Consider the following 20,255-nt stretch of genomic DNA (forward strand, 5'->3'; position numbering starts at 1 on the left):
AAACTTTTGGCAAGAAGGAATTAACTATCGATCTCAATTTAAACAGAAAATTTACGTGGACGTTCGTTATAGCACAAGTTACCCATGCTATCATTGGAGCTGATTTTTTGGCCCATTTTGGTATTCAAGTTGATCTAAAACACAGAAAACTTATTGATTCTTATACTACAACAACACAATACTGCCAAGTCAGAGACACAGAAGTTTTGGGTGTAAAGGCTATCCATTTAGCAGATATCATTACAGAATTGTTAACAAAATATTCAAATATACTTGGACCCATTTGTCAAACACAAACTGAAATAAATACCTTTCATTTTATTGAAACAAAAGGCCCACCTGTCTATTCAAAACCCAGACGTTTATCACCAGATAAATTATCTATTGCTAAAGAAGAATTCCAAAAGCTCATTGAACAGGGTATTTTACGACCATCGTCATCTAACTGGGCAAGTCCATTACATTTGACTAAGAAGAAAAATGGTACTTGGAGAGTTTGTGGCGATTATCGTCGACTCAACGCAGTCACGAAACCTGATCGCTACCCTATTCCACACATACAAGACATAACATATGATTTACACAACAAAAGCATATTCTCAACCATTGATTTAACTCAAGCATTTCACCAAATTCCAGTTAACACGGATGATATTCCCAAGACAGCAATTATCACTCCTTTTGGTCTATTTGAGTATGTAAAAATGCCATTTGGTTTACGGAATGCAGCACAAACCCTGCAGAGATTCATGGACCACATTTTTCGAGACCTTTCATACGTCTATGTTTACATCGACGATATTCTTATCGCATCCAGAACTCGTGAAGAACATCAACAACACTTAGACACTGTTTTCAACAGACTTTCAAAATATTGTCTCACAATCAATTTAGAAAAATGTAAATTTGGCGAAAAAGAAGTAACATTTCTAGGAACCATAATCACATCTAAAGGAATAAGACCATTACCTGAAAAAGTAGAAGCCATTAGAAATTTTCCGAATCCAACAACAATCCAGGAACTTCGACAATTTTTGGGCATGATCAATTTCTATAGAAGATGGTTACCTAATGCTGCTCAAGAAATGTTACCCCTGACTAATTTGTTACAAAATGTAAAATCAAAATCAGCTAAAATAGATTGGAATCAAGAACTCGAAGACGCTTTTAAGAAAATAAAACAATTGTTAGCAGATTCAACAGAACTAATCTATCCTGACCCAAATGACAAATTAGCTCTAGCAGTAGATGCTTCCAGCAAAGCTATTGGAGGAGTTATACATCAAGCTACTCAACATGGAATAGTACGACCTATTTCATTCTTTTCCAGAAAACTGTCCACCACTGAACAAAACTACAGCACATATGATAGAGAGTTATTGGCAATGTATAGTGGTGTGCAGCAGTTTCGTCATTTCTTGGAAGGAAGGGAATTTACAATTTACACCGACCAGAAACCCTTAATGTATGCCTTTAAACAAAAGCATGAAAAAGCTTCTCCACGCCAAATCAGACAATTAACATTTATTAGTCAATTTACCACTGACATCCAACATATAAAAGGAATAGAAAACATAGTAGCAGATGTTTTATCCAGACCAACCATTTGTACCATAGAGCAGATCAATTACAATGACATTGCAAGCAAACAAAAAGAAGACCAGAATTTACTAAATATTATAAACAAAACAGTCAAATCCAGTTTGCAACTTCAACTTATCAAACTTCCAGACAGCGATGAACCATTATACTGTGATTTAACTGACCAAAGAATCAGACCTTATATTCCACAGGACTACACAAAAAGAATTTTCAGAAAGTTTCACGATATTTCACATCCAGGGCAACGTGCAAGTCAAAAATTAATATCAAGCAGATTTGTTTGGACAAATATGAGAAAGGATATTAATATCTGGGTAAAAGAATGTATTAAGTGCCAAAGATCCAAAGTAAACAAACATACCCATTCACCATTACTTAAAATTGAGGTACCTAAGCAAAGATTTTCTCATATACACATGGACATTGTAGGACCATTACCACCTTCCAATGATTATAAATACTTATTAACAATAATTGATAGATTTACTAGATGGCCAGAAGCGATACCTATCAAAGAAATAACAAGTGAAAATGTTGCAAAAGAATTGATAGAAAAGTGGATTGCAAGATTTGGAATACCTCAGAAAATAACTACAGATAGAGGTAGGCAATTCGAATCGTACTTATTCAAACATCTCACTAATTTACTGGGCATTACTCATATCAAAACCACTGCTTATCACCCTCAAGGCAATGGAATGATTGAACGTTTTCATAAGACACTTAAAAATGCCTTAATAGCAACAAATAACACTAAATGGACTGAGAGTTTACCACTAATCCTACTTAGTATACGAAACACTTTAAAAGAAGACATACATAGTACAGCAGCCGAAATGGTTTATGGCACAACACTAATGCTACCAGGTGAAATTTTCAGCAGTTCCCAACAACAAATCGATGAAGTGGATTTCATTAAGAAACTAAGAACAACAATGAGGGACTTGAAACCAGTCAACGCAAGCAACCATGCCAATCACAGACCATTCGTGCATTCGGATCTTTTGCAAACGCCTTGCGTTTTTGTAAGACAGGACCAAGTAAGACCACCTTTATCTCCACCATATGCTGGTCCATTCAAGGTATTGTTCAGGAACGAAAAATTTTTCAAGATAGACGTCAATGGGCGTACAGAAAGTATATCAGTAGATAGATTGAAGCCAGCATATGTTTCCAATAGCAGAGAAATACAGGGAGAACATTCTTATGCATTACCATACCTAGAAGAAATATCAAGCATAGAAACATCAAGAAAAAGACGCCCTTCACCATATCAAGAAAATTACTCTCAAGACCGCCACTTCCAGATGTATCGTAAATCCACCGTTGGCGAACTCACTACGGGGGGGCTATGTGGCGGATCGATATCGACAATCCCATCCATACTAGGGCTGTGCATAGAATCCCGAGCGAAGTCTATCGGTGCCAAGAAGAAAAGAAGAAGAGCGGCATCGGCTGACAAATAAGACATAACGTGTTTTTCAATAATTATTTTATTGTAGAATAATTATTTAGTTGTGTAATTAAAGAGCAGATTGAACACGTCCCTTTATTTTATGGACTTTTGAGTTGTGAAAAATCTAAACAGTAAACCCAGCTGATTTCAGATTATCATATTCACACCCAGAACAACCATAATATCAAACCTTCTTAAATCCAAACATCTAAAATCCCCACAACTGTTATCCAAGATTCGGTGATTAAAATAAATAAATTATTTTGTTTTATTTATACTTTCCTATTAATTTTGAAAAATAGCAGTAGCGGTCTTATCTCCTCTGGTCGGTAAAATTCCATTGAAATTTTATCCCTTAAAATATCCCCAAAAAATTTTACTCCCTAAAGAAATCCCCATATAGATTTTTTCTCCCCAAATTTAGGGATAAAATCCCGAAGTTGGTAACACTGCAGGTGACAATCAGTCTCAGTCAGGGTTGCCAACCGTAGAACCATAGATAAAAGACTGATACTATTAAATAGATAGGCAACTTATAATACATTTCAATTTTATTATACAAGGGCGCCTCTGGTAGACGGAGGAAAAAATACTAATAGAAGAGAGGGGTACGGGGAAGGGGGGTTGTTTTAGTTAATTTAAAATAATTTAAAATAAATTTAGACTCCATAAAGACGAGTGACAACGCGTCTTAAAAATCCAAAATTAGTTAGCATCATCTATAATCAAGGTCTTGTGTATGTGTTTTGTGAATCAAGGGTTAGCATCTATGGTTAGCATTTTGTTAGCATAAAGGTTAGCATCAATTAGCATGGTGATGGTAGCATTGAAAGCGCTAAATTCCTAATTAAAAAGTCCCTAGAAATGAATTTGAATTCTGATTTTGAATTTTTTATTTATAGTGTAAAAGCTTTGGTAAAAGTAAAATCGATGCTATTTTCTATAGTTTCTTTAATTCATTCTGTAATTTTATTAAATTAATGTTATATTTGGCCAATTCTGAAGGAGTTAAAACTCTTCGGAGCTTCGGAGCGGGCTTACTTAATATTTTTGTTATCTAAAAAATATCGTAATCTTATTTTTATAATCAATATTATTTACCCGTCTTTTACCTGTTTATCAAGCCAATCTTCACTAACCACAACTAGAAAATAAATCGGCAATTATTAATTCTCTTTTTGTCTATTTTATGAGATAACTTACTCATTTGACGAATATCAAGTATTATTCTAGCCACATAGCCCAAATACTGTAGTTTATTAGACGATTTTTCAAATATTCTTTTTTCAGCTTTTCTACCATACCTTGATACTTTTAATGTGCAGGATTCTATGGCTTCATTTCTTAAAATAAGAGAAAAACAAAAAGTTAAAACAATGAATATACAAAATTAACTAAAATAATATCATACATTCTATCTTCAACACTTTTTCGAAAAACTTCGTTTTGCCACGAGTCTGACATTTTATGTAAAAACTGTAAAAAGTGATTAAAATAGTTATCTCTGGATTTAAATAAATGATTTATGTTAACTGCATAGTTCAGAGCATGTTCAGAGTGTTGGATGTAGTTATATAAAACACTAATACTTAATTACCAAATCTCTCTTGTTAAATTCTTTCTTTAAACCAGAGAAAAGGTACGTACAATTAATTTAAATTATTTTTAATACTTTTTAGTTCCTTTATGATACCTACCTTGATACGGGTATATTTTTTAAATTGTGTCTTTGGTCTATGTAAGTAGTCATGGCCTTAGCTGTCACTGTCAAAAAAACGAACAATTTTTCGAGGTCAAACAAATTTTAAGGTTATATACGTGGAAGTTGTATTGTTTTATTGTTTAGAACAGTAATTAGTAACATAATGGCACCTTATAAAAGAAATATAGATGATGTTCTTGCTCGTATTAATTTTCCTCTTTTTACCGTCCAAATGCTTACAAACAGACATGTATTAGTTGGTGGGGGCGGAGGCTCAGCAAAAACTGGTGTTGCGAATGGATTTGTATGTGGTTATTTGAATTAAAATATCGATAAAATATGAATAAAGCTATATTTTTAGGAAATTTTTGAACTGTCGCATGACGGAAACAAATTCCATGTCGAGGAAGTAACTAGACATGAAACAGGTCCTAATGTTGTTATGAATTGTGCAGTGGCTTTAAAAAATAATCATACTTATTTAGTTGCTGGTCAAGAGAGTCATTGTCAATTATACAATGTAAACTCTGAATTGGGTAACTACATTAATTTAGATATTAACAAGTATTAGACACATTTTTATATTATTATTTAATAATTTTAGTAGCTCAAGAAAACGGTGATATTGAAAACCTTGGAACTGACCACCATACTAATGGTAAACTGAGGCACAGAAAATCAGCGCCTACCAGTAAAAATAATGACATTAATAAGAATTTAAGGAAAAGGTTAAAATTTATTTTAAGTCCGTCAGATAGTGTACAGACTGATTTTAATGAGCCTGAACCTTTATGTAGAGTGGTAAGGGTACACCCAGAAGGGAATCTAATGGCTACAGGTAACAAGTTTTTTTTTATCACCTTAAGTTTATTAATTCTGCATAATCTTTTAAGGTGGAACAGATGGCACTATACAGATGTGGAGATTTCCAAGTCTTAAGCCTCTAACCAAATTAAAAGGTCACACAAAAGAGATAGATGATATAGATTTTAGTTTATTCGACAATTATATTATAACAGTGGCAAAAGATGGTCAAGCAATTTTGTGGGACTGTGTTAGAGGAAAAGAAATTAAAAAACTAACATGGAATCAACCGCAGGGTTCGAAATATCTATATAAAAGATGCAGATTTGGTATCATAGAAGGTGAAAAGAAGTGTGCACTTTATATGCTTTCCAATCCAACCGGTGTTGCCAAAAAGCAAAAATCTTTTTTGCAACAGTGGCAGCCCGAAGAAGGTAAAATAGTATTTATTTTTAATTAACTTATAACAAAGAAAGTAATTTTATGATAGAGACAATTAAAAGAGTTGCAATATTTGATGAAAGTATTTCGGCCCTAGCAGTAAGAGATGATGGAAGATTTGTAGCTGTGGGAACTATGTTCAGTGGATCAGTTTCGATCCATACATCATTTAATTTACAGGTAACTTAAGATGAAATATTATGTAAAAGGATTTTTAGCTTAATATTTGGTTTGTAGATTGTTTTAAAGGTACCTGGAGCACATGCCATGTTTGTAACAGGTCTAGAGTTTTTACCGGTCTTGAATCAGGAAAACCAAACTGTTTGTAGTGTAGCTGAAGCTGCAGTATTATCAATTTCTGTTGATAATCAAGTTTGCATACACACATTGCCTTATAGAAGTGAGTACTACATATAGTGGGTATCTAATTTATTCTGTTAATGTGTTTATATATTTCAGAAACTATACCATTGTGGCTGGCGATAGTAATATTAATGATTACTTTATTTTTAACTTTTTTGTTTTGTTCATACATAGGTCTGTAGAAGATATGGATATGCTATATTTATATAAATACATTTTTTTTGTACAATGTAGTTTAAATTTATGTATAATTAAATTAGTAAAAATCATGTGTCTAATCTTGACTACACCTTTATATCAAAGTTTTGATCCAAACAGGAATATTAATAATGCACTTATTTATATGCTCAAACAAAAAAACTCGATTTGACGTTTCTGTTATGATCAGCTGAGATATGTAAATAATGTTTTTAGCGCGAGATCAGAGAGCGATGTATAGCATATGTACAGAGAACTAATATAGTTCCATCATATTTTTTTAGAGTGGCTACATTGTTTTCTACCGTTAATTTTCTAGGAAATTTTCTTGACAGATAACATCTGACAAATACTTCTCTAAAAATAAACATTACAAATTACAAGAAAAGTTAATCAGAAAATTGCTTTGTGAAAGTAATATATTTTAAGAAATACGTTAGGTCTAAAATACAAATCCAGAAATATGTTTTCAAAAAAGAAACCGGATAGACCAAATAGAACTAATCCTGGAAATTTAGCTCAGGTATAGACAATAATTTAACAATTTGTTTTTGGCAATAATTTATTTGTTTTTCTGTATATTTTATTAACATGAAACAGTATCTATGTATATACGGTATTTGTATTATAATTTTTACCATAATTTTCTTTATTTTTTGTTCTCATTATAGTTTGGACTATTTGATATACCACAAAATTTTGATCCAGCAAATCCAATGGGTGGTTCAGTAGATTCCGATGGTGGAGATAGTGACTTAGAGGCAGAATTAGCTGCTTTAGCTGGAGGAGGAGGTGCAAAGCCCAGGAAAAAGCCCAAGCAGGTATGTTTCAAAGTTTGATTTATTTTTTACTAAATTAAATGGCATTATATTATATAATTTTCAAGGGAATCAATCAACTTATGTCCAAACAAGAGTTTGATGCTATGGTATCTGTCAGTTTAAAAGATGAAGATGATGCTGAAGAAGATGTTGATGAAAATGACCCAGATTTGCTTAGTGAATTAAATGAAATAACTGGCTAGTATTTTTATTGGTACTAAATAATTAATTTTCTGACACTGGTACAATTATAGGTGCTTCTGATGAGGAAGGTGAGTTAACACCACCAAAAGAAATATCTCCTCAGAAAGTGCCATCTGGTAATGTGTCAGAAATTTTAACAAACCGTTTAAAGAACTATCAAATATTGGAAAGGGAAGCTAAGGCAGCTGGAGAATCTAGTAAAGCTAGGCGATATGGAAGGGCTATTAAAACATTAAATGATTTAATTAAAAAAGCTAATGCAGGAGTGTAAGTTATTAATTTTATTATATGTTTGTATGGGTTCCTGTTGTATTCCATATTTTAGTGATATTAACATTAATGATGAATCAGTTCCTCCTGAAATTATTATAAAACCAAAACAACCAAACGATGGTACAACACCTGAAAGTGAGGATAACAAAACATCTGAAAATACAGATAATTCTCAAGGAATCTTATCTCCAACCAGACCTGCACCGACAATTCCAATTAAAACTGACCCTTCTTTACCTGACGTTGTTCAGAACAGTGTGGCTGAAGTAAAAAGTGGCATAGATGAAGAACTACTTAATATGTTAATAGGTATATTAATATTATCTACTTACATATTGATTAAATATAAAAATATGTTAATAATACTTGGTTCTGCTATTACTGTAATACATGTTTTCAAAATTGTGCAGTTGAATAATTATGTTGCTTAATATTTTAGAAAGACAGAAATCTTATAAAATTGCGGCTTTACAAGCCAAAAAATCGGGCAATAATGAGCAAGCCCTGAAATATGTTAAAATAGCCAAACAATTTGATTTGGTAATAGAAGCCGTAAAAAATGGACAGTCGGTTGACTTGTCTGATATGCCGGGACCCCCTGGACAGGTATGGAAATTATTTTATGTCAAATATCATTTCTAAATCAAATGGTTTTTTCTATTAATTACTGAATGTATAAGGTGTCCCATTTTTGTCTATTTTACAGGGTTACTCTTTTATGAGTAGAGGTACAAAAATGCAGTATTCACATTTACTGCTACTTTTTTATGAAACTAAAGATGCTACAAACAGATTTGTCCTGACTCTTTTAGTTCCTGAAATACAGCGCAAATTTGAATTTTAAAAGACAGAATTTTGAGTCATATTTCAAAAATTATGTCAGCAAAAAACTACTTATACCGCTGGATTCTACGTGAAAAACTCTACGAGACTTAGCTGTCACCTTTTCAATAAATAAAAAATTAAAAAATGCATCATTTTAAAATTCATCCTGTATTTCAGGAACCAAGAAGGCTAGACAAATCTGTGTTTAGCATTTTTTGTTTTATAAAAAAAGTAGCACAGTGATGAAAACCACATCTTTGTACCTCTACCCATAAACGAAAAACCCTGTCAAATGCTAAAATGAGATACCCTGAACATACCTATAATTTGAATAATGATATGATTGGTGTCAGTCATTTTAATACAACAGTATTTTTTCGTCAATTTTTGGATGTCTGTCTAAACAGGGTACTAAAGTAAATACATTTTACAGGATGATCCCAAGCCAAGGATTCAAGAAAATGAAACTCAGAAACAATCCTCAGAAATTGAGGTTCCTGAAATCCCAAGTGACATACCACAACCTGAATTGATAACCGCAGGAACTGTAGAGGAAGCTTTACAGCAAAGGTTTCTAAATTAGAATTTAAAAATTCCATAGTTTTTATTTATATTGTATATTTTAGATTAGAATTTTACAAATCACATGTGCAAAAGGCCACAGAAGAAGAGAATTCAAGCAAGGCAAGAAGGTTTGGAAGAATTGTAAAGCAGTACGAACAGGTAAATATAACCAATATTTTGTGTTACTAATGTTGAAACTGACTTTGAAATTTCCAGGCTTTAAAATTTCATAGAGCTGGAAAGCCTGTTCCGTTTGATGAATTACCAACTCCACCGGGGTTTGCTCCTATTCCAATACCAGGAACTGGAAAGGTAACGCCTAGTTCACCTCAAGCGCCTAAACAAGATGAAACGGCTGTTAGTGATAGTAAAGAAGGTGGCGTTGCCCCTGCAAAGCCCAATGCGTCTCGTATATCAGGTAGGTTTTGTAGGTAAAATACATTCTTTAATGCCAACATTTGTTTAACACGCTTATAAATTATTCACTTACAGTGCTGGGCGGTGGGTAAATACCTTTAACTGGTTATATAGTCAAAGGTAAATAACCCAACAGGTAGGTAAATAAAATTTGGGTGTACCTAGAATGTATAAGGTATCCATTGGAGGAATATTGCAGATATATTCCTGGTATTATACTGGGTATATATAGGATGCGGTGGTCGGGGAATCCCCTTATAAAATTAGGGTATTTACCTAAATTGCACCGTCGGCGTTGTGCTGTCGTTACTATGATATAACTGATGGTATAACTGATGGTTACCTGACCATTTATTTTTTGTTAAAATTTGTTAAAGTAAATTAACAAAGTAAGTATAAGTACTTGGAACATTTTTCCCACACTTGGAAGTATTTACCCAAATTTCACTGTACCGGGTGTTTACCCATCACTGCATGCTCACTATGTTTATTTCTTTAGTTCAAAAAGTTTTGGGAGTTTTACAAAATGTTATTTAGAAATCGATCATAGGTAATAAAGAAAGACTATGTAATATACCGGGTGCGTCTCAAAAGTGGCTCACCCCTATAACTTTTATTTTTTTTTTCAGATAAAAAAAAACAAATTTGGTATGTTAGTATATGATATAAATTAGGATTGATTGAGGTATTCAGTTGTTTTCAGTCACTTCCTGTTTCACCGGAAATAACTTCAACTTTTGATTTTTAAATGGCACCCCTTCTGGTATATTTTTACTTTGGTTAACATTAGTCTTTACTTTTTATAAGATTCTACTCACAGTCTGTAAACTGATATTGAGCGTAGCTGAAACACTGAAGGATCTATGTTTTAATTAATTTTTAATAATTTCATCATTTTCAATAAAAGCCGCAAAACTTAAGCAACAAAAATAAATTTTAGATCTCTAACGCAATTTAATCCTCTCCATGATCTGTTTCCTGTTCAAAATAATATATATTTTTTTAAATACGACATTGGCTTTCTTAATACGGATTTTAAGAACTCCCAAGGTCTTAAAACCAATGATGTATCGCACTTATTTGAAAAGTTTATACTAAATTAAAAAAATAATGAATTACTCATTAAATAATACAGACTATCATTTCAAAATGACCAGACCCGTATAATAAAGTAAGTATTTCATTGCAGGTAATAGATCTGCAACATCGCATCAAGAAAAGCAAGTGTTAATTCTGCAAGCCAAACAGAAACAATTCAAAACAGCCGCCTTGAATGCAAAGCAGAAAGGAGAGTTGGTACAAGCCAAGGAATTTTTGCGCCAAGCTCACGGTTTTGACAAACTGATCGAAGCGGCACAAGCTGGGTTGCCGGTAGATTGGGCTACAATTCCTGTCTCGCCCGAAGCAAAGTCACAACTAGACGATGAGTAAGTGTGTAGTAAAATATATGTTTGCAATAATAACGTAATGTAATGTACAGGGAATGATTGAATAAATGTGAAAAAAATCAGTTACATCAATGACTAAAGAATGCAAGAATCAATAATACCAGAAATGTAAAATTGCAATTTTTATACGGTTTTTAATTTTACTTTTTACATGTCTGCCATTTATAATAAATTGTATTATTCATTTTTTTAGCTCCCAAAATTCGTTTGTAAACAGGGCCAGGTGTCGACTAAACTGGAGAGTACAAAATTTAGTTTAGTACTTACTGTAACAACTTATTTTTTTTACACGGGTTTAAGAATAATCTTTATTTATTTATATTTTTGATAAATGTTTCGCCTACGCTTATGATGGATGCTGCTTTTTAGGTATATGCCAATTATTTAAGAAAAAGTATTAGAACATTCACAAAGGGTAAAAAACTAGTATGGACTATATGCTCAATATGTAGCACATATAGCATAATATGAGCAAAATAATTATCATATTCAGTAAAAAAGCTAAAAAGGTGGAGTTCAGAAAATTAATTATTTGTTTATTTACCTAGAAACTTAATTCCTAGACCTTTTTTTATATTTTATATTTGAAAGCCAATGTAATACCATTGTAATACCAACAAGTTTATACAAAGTTCACTACACACAAACATCAAACTATTGAAAATTGCTAATATTTTTCCCAATGTACTTAAACAGCCGTTAAACGGTAGCCTACTAAAATGCCGTTAATAGATATTGTGACGTCGTTTATGTCGGCGGAAAGTAATGCCTAGCTATAAGCATTTTGCAAGAGCACCTGTGGCTCCGTGGCTGAGGCTATCGCTTCGTGAGCGAATGGTCCATGGTTCAAATCTCATGCCGACCAAGACTTTTTTATATTTTTTTTTGCTTATAGCGTGATTTATTGCATTGGCTTCACTCTTTTTGGTTAGATTGGTTTAGTTATTTGGCGGGATGGTTAGCGTGGTTATTTAGAGGGTGTTAATTTATTGGTTAGTTGGTTATTTGGTGGGGTTGGTTGGTTTTTACTAATTTATATTTGTTTTTTATATATTTTTTTATCAGTGTCGAGGTTAGTTATGTTGGTTAAGTTGGTTATTTGGTGGGGTGGATGGCGTTGGTTTGTCCTTATAAAATTCCTATATTTCATAAAGCCGTCAAGTGCGTCACATCAACGACGTCATACCTATTAACGGCATTTTAGTAAGCTACCGTTTAACGGCAGTTTAAGTATAGCCTTTTTTTCCTGGTGTTACTCATTAGATTGGAAATTGCCCGTAAGGACAATGTAAACAACTATTTGGCGCTATTCTTGCAACGGTCGCGATCTAAAGCTTTTGAAAATTTCGGAGCGGTTCGGCTTTTTCCGGAATTATATCAAATTCAAATTTATTATTATTTTCTTTTAATTTTATAAATAAAATACAGTGTGTTATATACAAGAAACTTTATTTTATATAAGGACATGTATGAAATACCTATGAAACATTGGAAACCGACGTTATGCCACGATCCACGATGGTTTTTGCAGTTCACAGTTCACAGCACAGCTTTTAATGCCACCTTTTCACAATTATCACGGGTTTGAGTAAATAGAACTTAAATTAAACTCACAAGATACCAATAATTACTTTGAAAATGGACGCTTTAAACACTTTTCGGAATTTTTTCATTGATAGCGTTTCGGAATTTTTTCATTCATTCGGAATTTTTTCATTGAGATATGGACAAGAGAAAATTATTTCTGTTTTTGTTTGCGGTTGTTCTTAGCAACCGCTATAGCAGCGCCAGATCGCGTACAACGGTCGCGACCCAAAACAATTTCGCGACAAAATTGACCAAAATTTTGACGGGCATTCCAATCTAAATGTATTTCCTTTATCTACGGTGTTACCTCCTTTGTTTAGTGCTAAAAAAGGCGTCCTATAATTTTACATCATAAACTTCCCCAGCCCGTATATGCTCGTTACCCTCCCTTGTATTCTTTAGTCATTGGTTGAGATGATTTTTGAATTACAATCTTTTGAATTAGGATGGCAGAGAAAGTGCACTATGTATCACTGCAATATATTATTTTGCTGGACAAATTATATTACTTCTAGAAATATTGTAAGTGGATTAGTACCCCATTACGTATTTATTTTAGATATGAAATAATCATGGCCGACGAAGCCACGGAAGATGGCCAGAGCGACAATGACGTTTTATCACGACTCGAAACACAATTAACTAAACAATTAAAAATGTGCTTAAGTACAAGGGATCATCATAAGGCTTTAGGTGATGTTGCGGGAACAAACAGGTAAACATTTTCATCTTTAATATACTTATATTTTGATGAAATTGTTATAAAGGGAGTTAATTCTTTAGGTTTGAAAGATTGGCTTTAAACGTTACTAAAGATTTAGACGTGATTAGAGTATCCAGACGTACAAATAATAGAGTTCCAAAGTTCCATTATGAGACTAAGGATTTTGCGATAGTAAAAAGTTTTACTGATTTGACAGACAATGACCTGGAGCTTTTTATAGTTAGAGGAATTAATTACAAATCGGAAAATCCCAAAGACATTGACACCTATGTGAAATTCGAATTTCCATTTCCACAGGTATTTTTTTATTATTAATTTTGTATTATTGTAATAAAATAATGCTTGATTACTTTAGGACACGCCATATTCAGACAAAACGTCTACAATAAAAGATACAAATAACCCTACTTATGACCAGACTTTTGTAATACCAATTCAAAGGAGTTCTAGACAGTGTCAGAGGGTATTCAAAAGGCATGGCATTAAATTTGAAGTTTATTCCAGGGGGTGAGTAAAAGGAAATAATTATGGCTTATAATTCATAAGATAATGTGGTGTATGACCTTGTCAATGCAGTTTATTTTTTGGGAATATTGTCAATAAAACTATATTTTTGAGGTCACATGCCAGAGCATTTCAGATGACCATCTATTCATGCATTGTATATTACATATTTTTCAATTTATACAGGATATGTCAAAAAGTTTGCAAGAAATGGGAATATTTTTGTTATTGAGTTATTGAAAAAAAGTTTATATACACAATTTTTAATTTTTTGAATCCAAGAAAATAGTTCATAATACAATATTTCTTCTTTAGAGTCTGTAAATAATTTAAAAAATTCAAAAATCTTTATTTTTATGATATTACACTTTTGGCATAGGTTTAGAGGATTTTTGTAAGTAGCCGCCGTGACATACCGGGTCGGCATATCTGGCCTTGGACGCTGATCTATATGCTCAATTAAATAAGATATACTGAATAAAGAAAGAAGATCAAGTATTTTCCCAAGCGCATGAAATGTAGCGTCGGATTAAGTGGTTATGTAATAAATACTTCGCATTTTTCTCTCTCTGACTTACTATATCGCCAGTGACCATGGCCAAGTCGCCCCCTAAAATCTAGAAATTGGGTTAAATATTAGGCTTTTGAGTTAAAAATCACATGTATCCGCCACTGTATATCGCCATAGCGATTCACTCTTAAAAGTGTAAACGCTGACCCAAGGTTTCGCTTCACAGTAGGTTATGTCAAAAATATAATTCTTGTTTTGGGCGTGCTGAAGTAATTAAATAAACATAAACTGCTTTTCAATAACTCAATATTTTTTATATTGAATATAAAATCATGCGAAATTCATACATATTTTGATTTCATTGCAATTTATTTTATTTTTCCCTACATTTTTTTAACCTATCTCTATTCTGTCCCGCCGTTGGTTATACCGACTGTTGTTTTGCATGTGTGTAAGGAAAATAATTGGTGAAGGTTAGAGAAGCTGTGTTATTATGGTACTAGAGTTACTAGTGAAGATAAAGTGCAAGGATTACAGTAAGATAAAATCTATATGTCATAGTTATCCGTAATTGAAAAAAATATTTGTAGCATGTTGTGTAGTTAATGAATATAGAAATATGTTTTGTTTATGAATATGATGAAGAGAATTAATGTAGTATTAGAGTGAATAAATATCAACAACTGCTTGTCTGTTCTTTATTAGAGAGATGTGACAACAATATGCGTTATTAGGGGAGACGATATTTTGACAACTTTGACAGTTATGACACTTCGATAAAGTGTCATAATAAGCGTTTATGCGTTAATTAATAACGTTAGTGCATACCACTATTTACACAGAGAATATTTTGACATTTTGAAAACGTTATATTTTCAATTGCGATACTATATACTACTTTAAAAACGTTGTGTCTAGGTGCACGTTAACGGAAACCGGAAAGCTTTCCTCACTAAATAATGCGTAGCTATAGCCTGGTTACGAAAGCAGCCTGTGGCTCCGTGGGTGAAGCGGACGCTCGTTAATAAACGCGACGCCTGGTTAATAAAGGGCTAAATAAAGGGCACAACAACGGCCCCCATGTTTACAGGGATCGATTTAGTGGATGAGTGCTCCACCAGGAAAACAACAAGCCACTGTACACTTACCTGTATATACTATACTGTATATACCGTATGATCAAAAAAAAAACGGCCCCCCGAAAAAAGTAGAACTTTTTTTAAATTTTGTTACAGCTGTTTTAATTTTTTTATTTTTTTTGCAGCTGTTGGTAATATCAATCAAAATACGCCGTTTTTTGTTTAGATCGCGTGCACCTAGACACAGCGTTTTAAAATGTATAAATAAACCTAAATTATCATAAAATATACTTTTCTCTTAAATATTACAATCATTTATAGTACATAGCATTGAATGTGTTATTTAAGATTCAATAGGCCAATATCGGGAAAAGTATAAATACAGTTGCTCTTCTGATTTACTTATATTATATTTTAAATAATCCCGGAGGGGGGGATCCAGAATTACTACTTTAAGATCTACTTACTATTTTGTGTAGAAGTATAATTTAACTAAATCTATCAAATTACTTAATCAAAAACTAACAAAACAGAAATTGCAAAAATAAAAAGTTAGGCCAAGATTGAGTTTACAGGTTATCGGACAACAAACGTAAATGTCAAAATAACGTCTGCGCTAATAGCGGAATTGTGGCAGTATGGGACATTGTCATATCTTTCTACAGAATGGATATTCGCTCTTATATTGTCTGCTTTTTATGCACAATTTTAATTTATTCATTTCTTTCACTCTCTTCTTCATGAAGAAATAATAATGTATTGTCAAGTATATCATCGTTAACAATATCATGTATGTATATTGCACTTATTTTTTGAATGAACTCTACTGCCATAATGCGGTTGGCTAGTTGCGACTGTGGTTGCGCTAGCGACATCTTTTGTTGTTTCAGCGGATTCTTCCGAAGCGATTCTCTGATTGGTACGGTCAATTTGAAGCTGCAGCCGTTAGAGACCCAGTGCGAGATACACGACAGTTTTGACGTAAGTATTATTTTAAAATTAAATTTATTAAAAAATATGGATATACCAAAACGGAAAACTAGAAGTGCTAAAATCGATATGACTGAGAACTGTCAGTAATGTCATATATTCGTTTAACACTTTGAATAAGAAGACTAAGGAAGGAGCATATCAAAAATCTTAGGTACACCGCGATGGGCCTCAAATATGGCCGACTTAAATTCCGGTTTATCAGTGCCGTTCTAATTTTATTTAAAAAATGTAAAACTATGATGTAGGGTAGATGTGGGGTAGACTCAATAATTTGTTGTTTTATTTTACGTTGTGAATAAATGTTGGTAGTTATTAAAATTGTTATAAAAATATATAATTCTAATAAAAATAGATAAGTTATAATAAGTATTTATTAACACACACATCCGATACGCTACTGAAGCAGGTAAGTCAAATTAACGTATCTAAATTGTTTGACATCTAATCTTTTACAAGTTATAAATAAAAGCTAAAATGCAAGAAAAATATATAATTTAGTTAATTTAAGTGAATTTCATAAATGATCGGTTTACTACACGTATGTATATTATATAGTCACTTACTAGCGAAAAGTGGTTCCATTATTTCACTCAATTTTTGCCGAGATCTACCGCACGCTACAACAACCAACTAAGAGTCTTTTTCGATAAATCGCGATAGTGTCACTGTTAATTTAAGTTCTGCCACAATTTCCATCTAGATTTACTACCTTTATACAACTATCAGTAGTAGAATAAATAATAAATAACATAAAATAAGCTCCGTAAAGACTGACAAATCCATAAAATTTCAAATCAAATTCAAATGTATCAAATGAATCGTCAAACAGAACTGTCAAGGATCCCCACCCTAGAGTGCTTTTTCCGCCCACCATGCATGAATACATGGATAGCATTATGCTCCTTCCTTAATCTTCTTATTCAAAGGTTTAACAGTTCTTAATTATCGAAATAAATAAAACAAAAAGTCGGGTTAGTTACACAATTTATAACTCAAGAACGGCTGGACCTATTTTAATGAGTCCTAAAAATCAAAAGGCGTTTTATGTTTTTATGGTAATATCATTCCGATTTCATGCTTTGATAGATAGTTATTGATAGAATTTTAATTAACGTCTTATTTTTGATGTTTTAAAATGTTAAAGAAGCACAAAATTTATTTAGTTCAATGCTACGGAAAGAGTGATAATTATCGGAAAATGTGATATTTTAATAACATCATAAATATGAGTCAAAATTAATTATAACCATCTATCAAAGAATGAAATCGAAATTATATTACCATAGAAACGCCTTTTGATTTTTAAGACGATTTTTAAGAAAAAATTCAACGATTTTTCAAGTTTTATTAAATTTTCTCTAAAACGGTATGGAGATTTGGAAAAGTGTAAACGGAATTAACCGTTTTAGAACAAGCAAAAAATTTTATGAAGGATGCATTTTCCTCTAAATGTCGATAATAAAAAAGTTTTTCCTTTTGTAAAGACAATCCGGGGACATACTGTAAATTAATACCGTATGATCGAATAAAAACGGCGTCAGCGATGGCTATGAAATGAAGATCGCTGTCATTTTATATGTAAAATTATATAGGAAATGTCATCGATCGTCATTTCCAAGCCAACTGGACGCCGTTTTTTTTTCGATCATACGGTATTATATTTGCTTTTAATTTTTGAATTTGTTTAAATTTGAATTTTTGAACTACAACATGTTTGAAGACAAATATGTCATGGTTAAAGTTTTATTTTAGGTCATGGATGGACGAAGAAAGACAGGTGGTAAACTAGAAGTCAGATTGAGGTTAAGAAGTCCTATAGTTACTCAGCAAGTTGAACAAATTCAAGAAAAATGGCTAATTATAGATCAGTAGAGAAAATATACACTCTGTTAATGTTTGCCTATAAGTATAACCCTCATATTTTTTTATCAATTGATGCATATACCTATTTTTTAAGATTATTTTAATATATACTATTTTGAGATGTATAAAACGAATATAATATTAATATCTTTAATATTTTTTCATAGTCTATTAAGTTCTAGTCTTAATGCAAATAATTTTCAAGTTATGTTGCTCTAATGAATAGTCAACAACAAGTTTAATTAAGTCAGATCTATGGATGGCCATTTGTACTTTTTAAAGTAAAAGTCCAAAATTATTTTTTGATGTTTTCTAAGTTGTGTTGTACTTTTATTCCAATGTTTTGTATTTTAAGTTTAGTAATGTCATAACGCAAAAAATGGCAACAGTCATATTGAGTATTTATTTTATTAGAGTGAATATTATATTTCTTGAGACATATTTTTTATAGGTGCCTTATTGAGTATGATTGTAAATAATTTTAAAAGAACTTATATTTAATTATATTTTGTTATACCATGAGTCATTGTAACATACAATTATTGTGATTTTTAGCTTAATAAATATAGTATTTAATTAAAAACGTGGTAGTCATTTAACTGATGTAATTCTTAAGATTTTTATAAAATTTAAATTAATAATTCTTGATTGTAGTAAATAACAAAATAACTACTGTAAAAACAGCATGAGTTACTTTCTCTGCGATTTTGCATCATGTTTTAATTTGATAGTATTAAAGTAAATATACATTCTTTAGAAAGTATTTTATAGATAATCATACAAAGTGCATTGATTTTTGGTTTAAATAGAAGTTTCTAGAGAAGTACAGGGTGGCTCGAATTCGACGCTCATTATTGGGATTTCGGAAACCGTAAGAGATACAGGATCGGTTAAATGGAGGCAAAGTTGCGCAATTTCATGCTCAATAAAATGCCGTATTGCATTTTTATTTTTTATTTTTTTTGCATAAAATATTCTGGTGATGGAATTTTCTATACGAAACGTCGGCAAATATCAAAGTGACTATATATTATAATATATAGTGTTTTAAGAGTGATCAAAGGATTTAATTAAATTGAAAAAAAAATCAGGTCCGTATTTTAATATTATATAAAATAATTTAATTATTAATAATAATTTAATTAATTTAATATAATTTAAAAAAATTATGTTGATGATGGTCGCCAGAAGCCGAAACGTCAGAGTCAATATTTAATCACACATTATCTTAACAAATAAAGCCAGGAAACAATAGAAAACAAGATTGAAAATTCCGTTTTTTTTCGAATATTTTCTTAAGTATTCGGAATTTTTCAAAATGCAATACGGCATTTTATTGAGCATCAAATTGCGCCACTTTGCCTCCATTTAATCGATCCTGTATCTCTTACGGTTTCCGGAATCCCAATGATGAGCGTTGAATTTGAGTCACCCTGTACAACATTGTTACAAAAAATCTCGAAAGCAAGTGACGAAATTATAAATTATATTATCTAGGGACATGCCAGGGACTTTGGAAGAAATTAAATTCGGTAAATAATGAGTACCTTATAAACCTCCATTTTGATGCCATTTAAAGGCTGGATATTTAAAAATTAGAATACATATTTTAACAAACAGCAGACAAAACAAAACAATTTCGACAATGCCGATGCTTCATATGTTACATAAAAATCACAAAGGTTTACTAAACCAAAGGGGAGATAAGTGGTAGCATCATTGTTATTTTAAATGGAACACCCAGTATTATATGGTCTATTATGCCCTTTTTGAGTCGCATCTTCGTTATGCCCTTCCATTCTGGGGTACTTGCTACACGATAAAATTTGATCTTATGTTCAAACTTGAAAAGAGAGCAGTTCGATATTTATTGGGA

General features: G+C 32.0%; 3 protein-coding genes across 7 annotated transcripts; 2 read left to right on the forward strand and 1 right to left on the reverse strand.

Annotated features, from left to right (window-relative positions):
- Positions 1-3,992: 3,992 nt before the first annotated feature.
- LOC115885608 (mediator of RNA polymerase II transcription subunit 15-like) lies at positions 3,993-4,818 on the reverse strand. 3 transcript variants are annotated; one of them, XM_030904571.1, is made up of 5 exons: positions 4,656-4,723; positions 4,470-4,534; positions 4,262-4,401; positions 4,171-4,202; positions 3,993-4,115 (listed from the first exon to the last, which is right to left on the reverse strand). In XM_030904571.1, the coding sequence occupies exons 2-5, from the start codon at positions 4,520-4,522 to the stop codon at positions 3,999-4,001; spliced, it is 342 nt and encodes a 113-aa protein (XP_030760431.1). In that variant the 5' UTR covers positions 4,523-4,534; positions 4,656-4,723; the 3' UTR covers positions 3,993-3,998. The 3 variants fall into 3 exon arrangements, 2 of the variants coding, with proteins under 2 accessions (XP_030760431.1, XP_030760435.1); XR_004050769.1 differs by lacking the exon at positions 4,470-4,534 and having other exon boundaries at positions 4,656-4,717; XM_030904575.1 differs by lacking the exons at positions 4,470-4,534; positions 4,656-4,723 and adding an exon at positions 4,756-4,818.
- On the forward strand, positions 4,763-6,636 carry LOC115885593 (prolactin regulatory element-binding protein). 2 transcript variants are annotated; one of them, XM_030904558.1, is made up of 7 exons: positions 4,763-5,064; positions 5,122-5,296; positions 5,365-5,598; positions 5,654-5,998; positions 6,055-6,185; positions 6,243-6,405; positions 6,465-6,636. In XM_030904558.1, the coding sequence occupies exons 1-7, from the start codon at positions 4,924-4,926 to the stop codon at positions 6,548-6,550; spliced, it is 1,275 nt and encodes a 424-aa protein (XP_030760418.1). In that variant the 5' UTR covers positions 4,763-4,923; the 3' UTR covers positions 6,551-6,636. The 2 variants fall into 2 exon arrangements, with proteins under 2 accessions (XP_030760418.1, XP_030760426.1); XM_030904566.1 differs by having other exon boundaries at positions 5,368-5,598.
- A 249-nt stretch (positions 6,637-6,885) lies between these two features.
- LOC115885582 (coiled-coil and C2 domain-containing protein 1-like) lies at positions 6,886-18,962 on the forward strand. Of its 2 annotated transcripts, none has more exons than XM_030904537.1 (15): positions 6,886-7,089; positions 7,238-7,387; positions 7,453-7,585; positions 7,642-7,858; positions 7,917-8,173; positions 8,304-8,470; positions 9,123-9,259; positions 9,316-9,412; positions 9,470-9,671; positions 10,860-11,097; positions 13,265-13,420; positions 13,489-13,726; positions 13,785-13,936; positions 16,372-16,504; positions 18,269-18,962. In XM_030904537.1, the coding sequence occupies exons 1-15, from the start codon at positions 7,030-7,032 to the stop codon at positions 18,386-18,388; spliced, it is 2,457 nt and encodes an 818-aa protein (XP_030760397.1). In that variant the 5' UTR covers positions 6,886-7,029; the 3' UTR covers positions 18,389-18,962. The 2 variants fall into 2 exon arrangements, with proteins under 2 accessions (XP_030760397.1, XP_030760407.1); XM_030904547.1 differs by having other exon boundaries at positions 6,888-7,089; positions 16,414-16,504.
- Positions 18,963-20,255: the final 1,293 nt, after the last annotated feature.

Source organism: Sitophilus oryzae, unplaced genomic scaffold, assembly GCF_002938485.1.
Source record: "Sitophilus oryzae breed Bouriz unplaced genomic scaffold, Soryzae_2.0 scaffold_111_pilon_pilon, whole genome shotgun sequence".
NCBI lineage: Eukaryota > Metazoa > Arthropoda > Insecta > Coleoptera > Curculionidae > Sitophilus > Sitophilus oryzae.

Coding starts and splice junctions, on each gene's coding strand:
- LOC115885608 (XM_030904575.1), bottom strand. CDS start 4,808: ATGACTACTTACATAGACCAAAGACACAATTTAAAAAATATACCCGTA. Junction 4,402..4,755: donor AAAAATATACCCGTATCAAG/GTAGGTATCATA, acceptor TCTTATTTTAAG/AAATGAAGCCATAGAATCCT. Junction 4,203..4,261: donor ACTTGATATTCGTCAAATGA/GTAAGTTATCTC, acceptor TTTATTTTCTAG/TTGTGGTTAGTGAAGATTGG.
- LOC115885593 (XM_030904558.1), top strand. CDS start 4,924: ATGGCACCTTATAAAAGAAATATAGATGATGTTCTTGCTCGTATTAAT. Junction 5,065..5,121: donor CTGGTGTTGCGAATGGATTT/GTATGTGGTTAT, acceptor CTATATTTTTAG/GAAATTTTTGAACTGTCGCA. Junction 6,406..6,464: donor ACACACATTGCCTTATAGAA/GTGAGTACTACA, acceptor TATATATTTCAG/AAACTATACCATTGTGGCTG.
- LOC115885582 (XM_030904537.1), top strand. CDS start 7,030: ATGTTTTCAAAAAAGAAACCGGATAGACCAAATAGAACTAATCCTGGA. Junction 7,586..7,641: donor TGAATTAAATGAAATAACTG/GCTAGTATTTTT, acceptor GTACAATTATAG/GTGCTTCTGATGAGGAAGGT. Junction 7,859..7,916: donor AAAAAAGCTAATGCAGGAGT/GTAAGTTATTAA, acceptor TCCATATTTTAG/TGATATTAACATTAATGATG.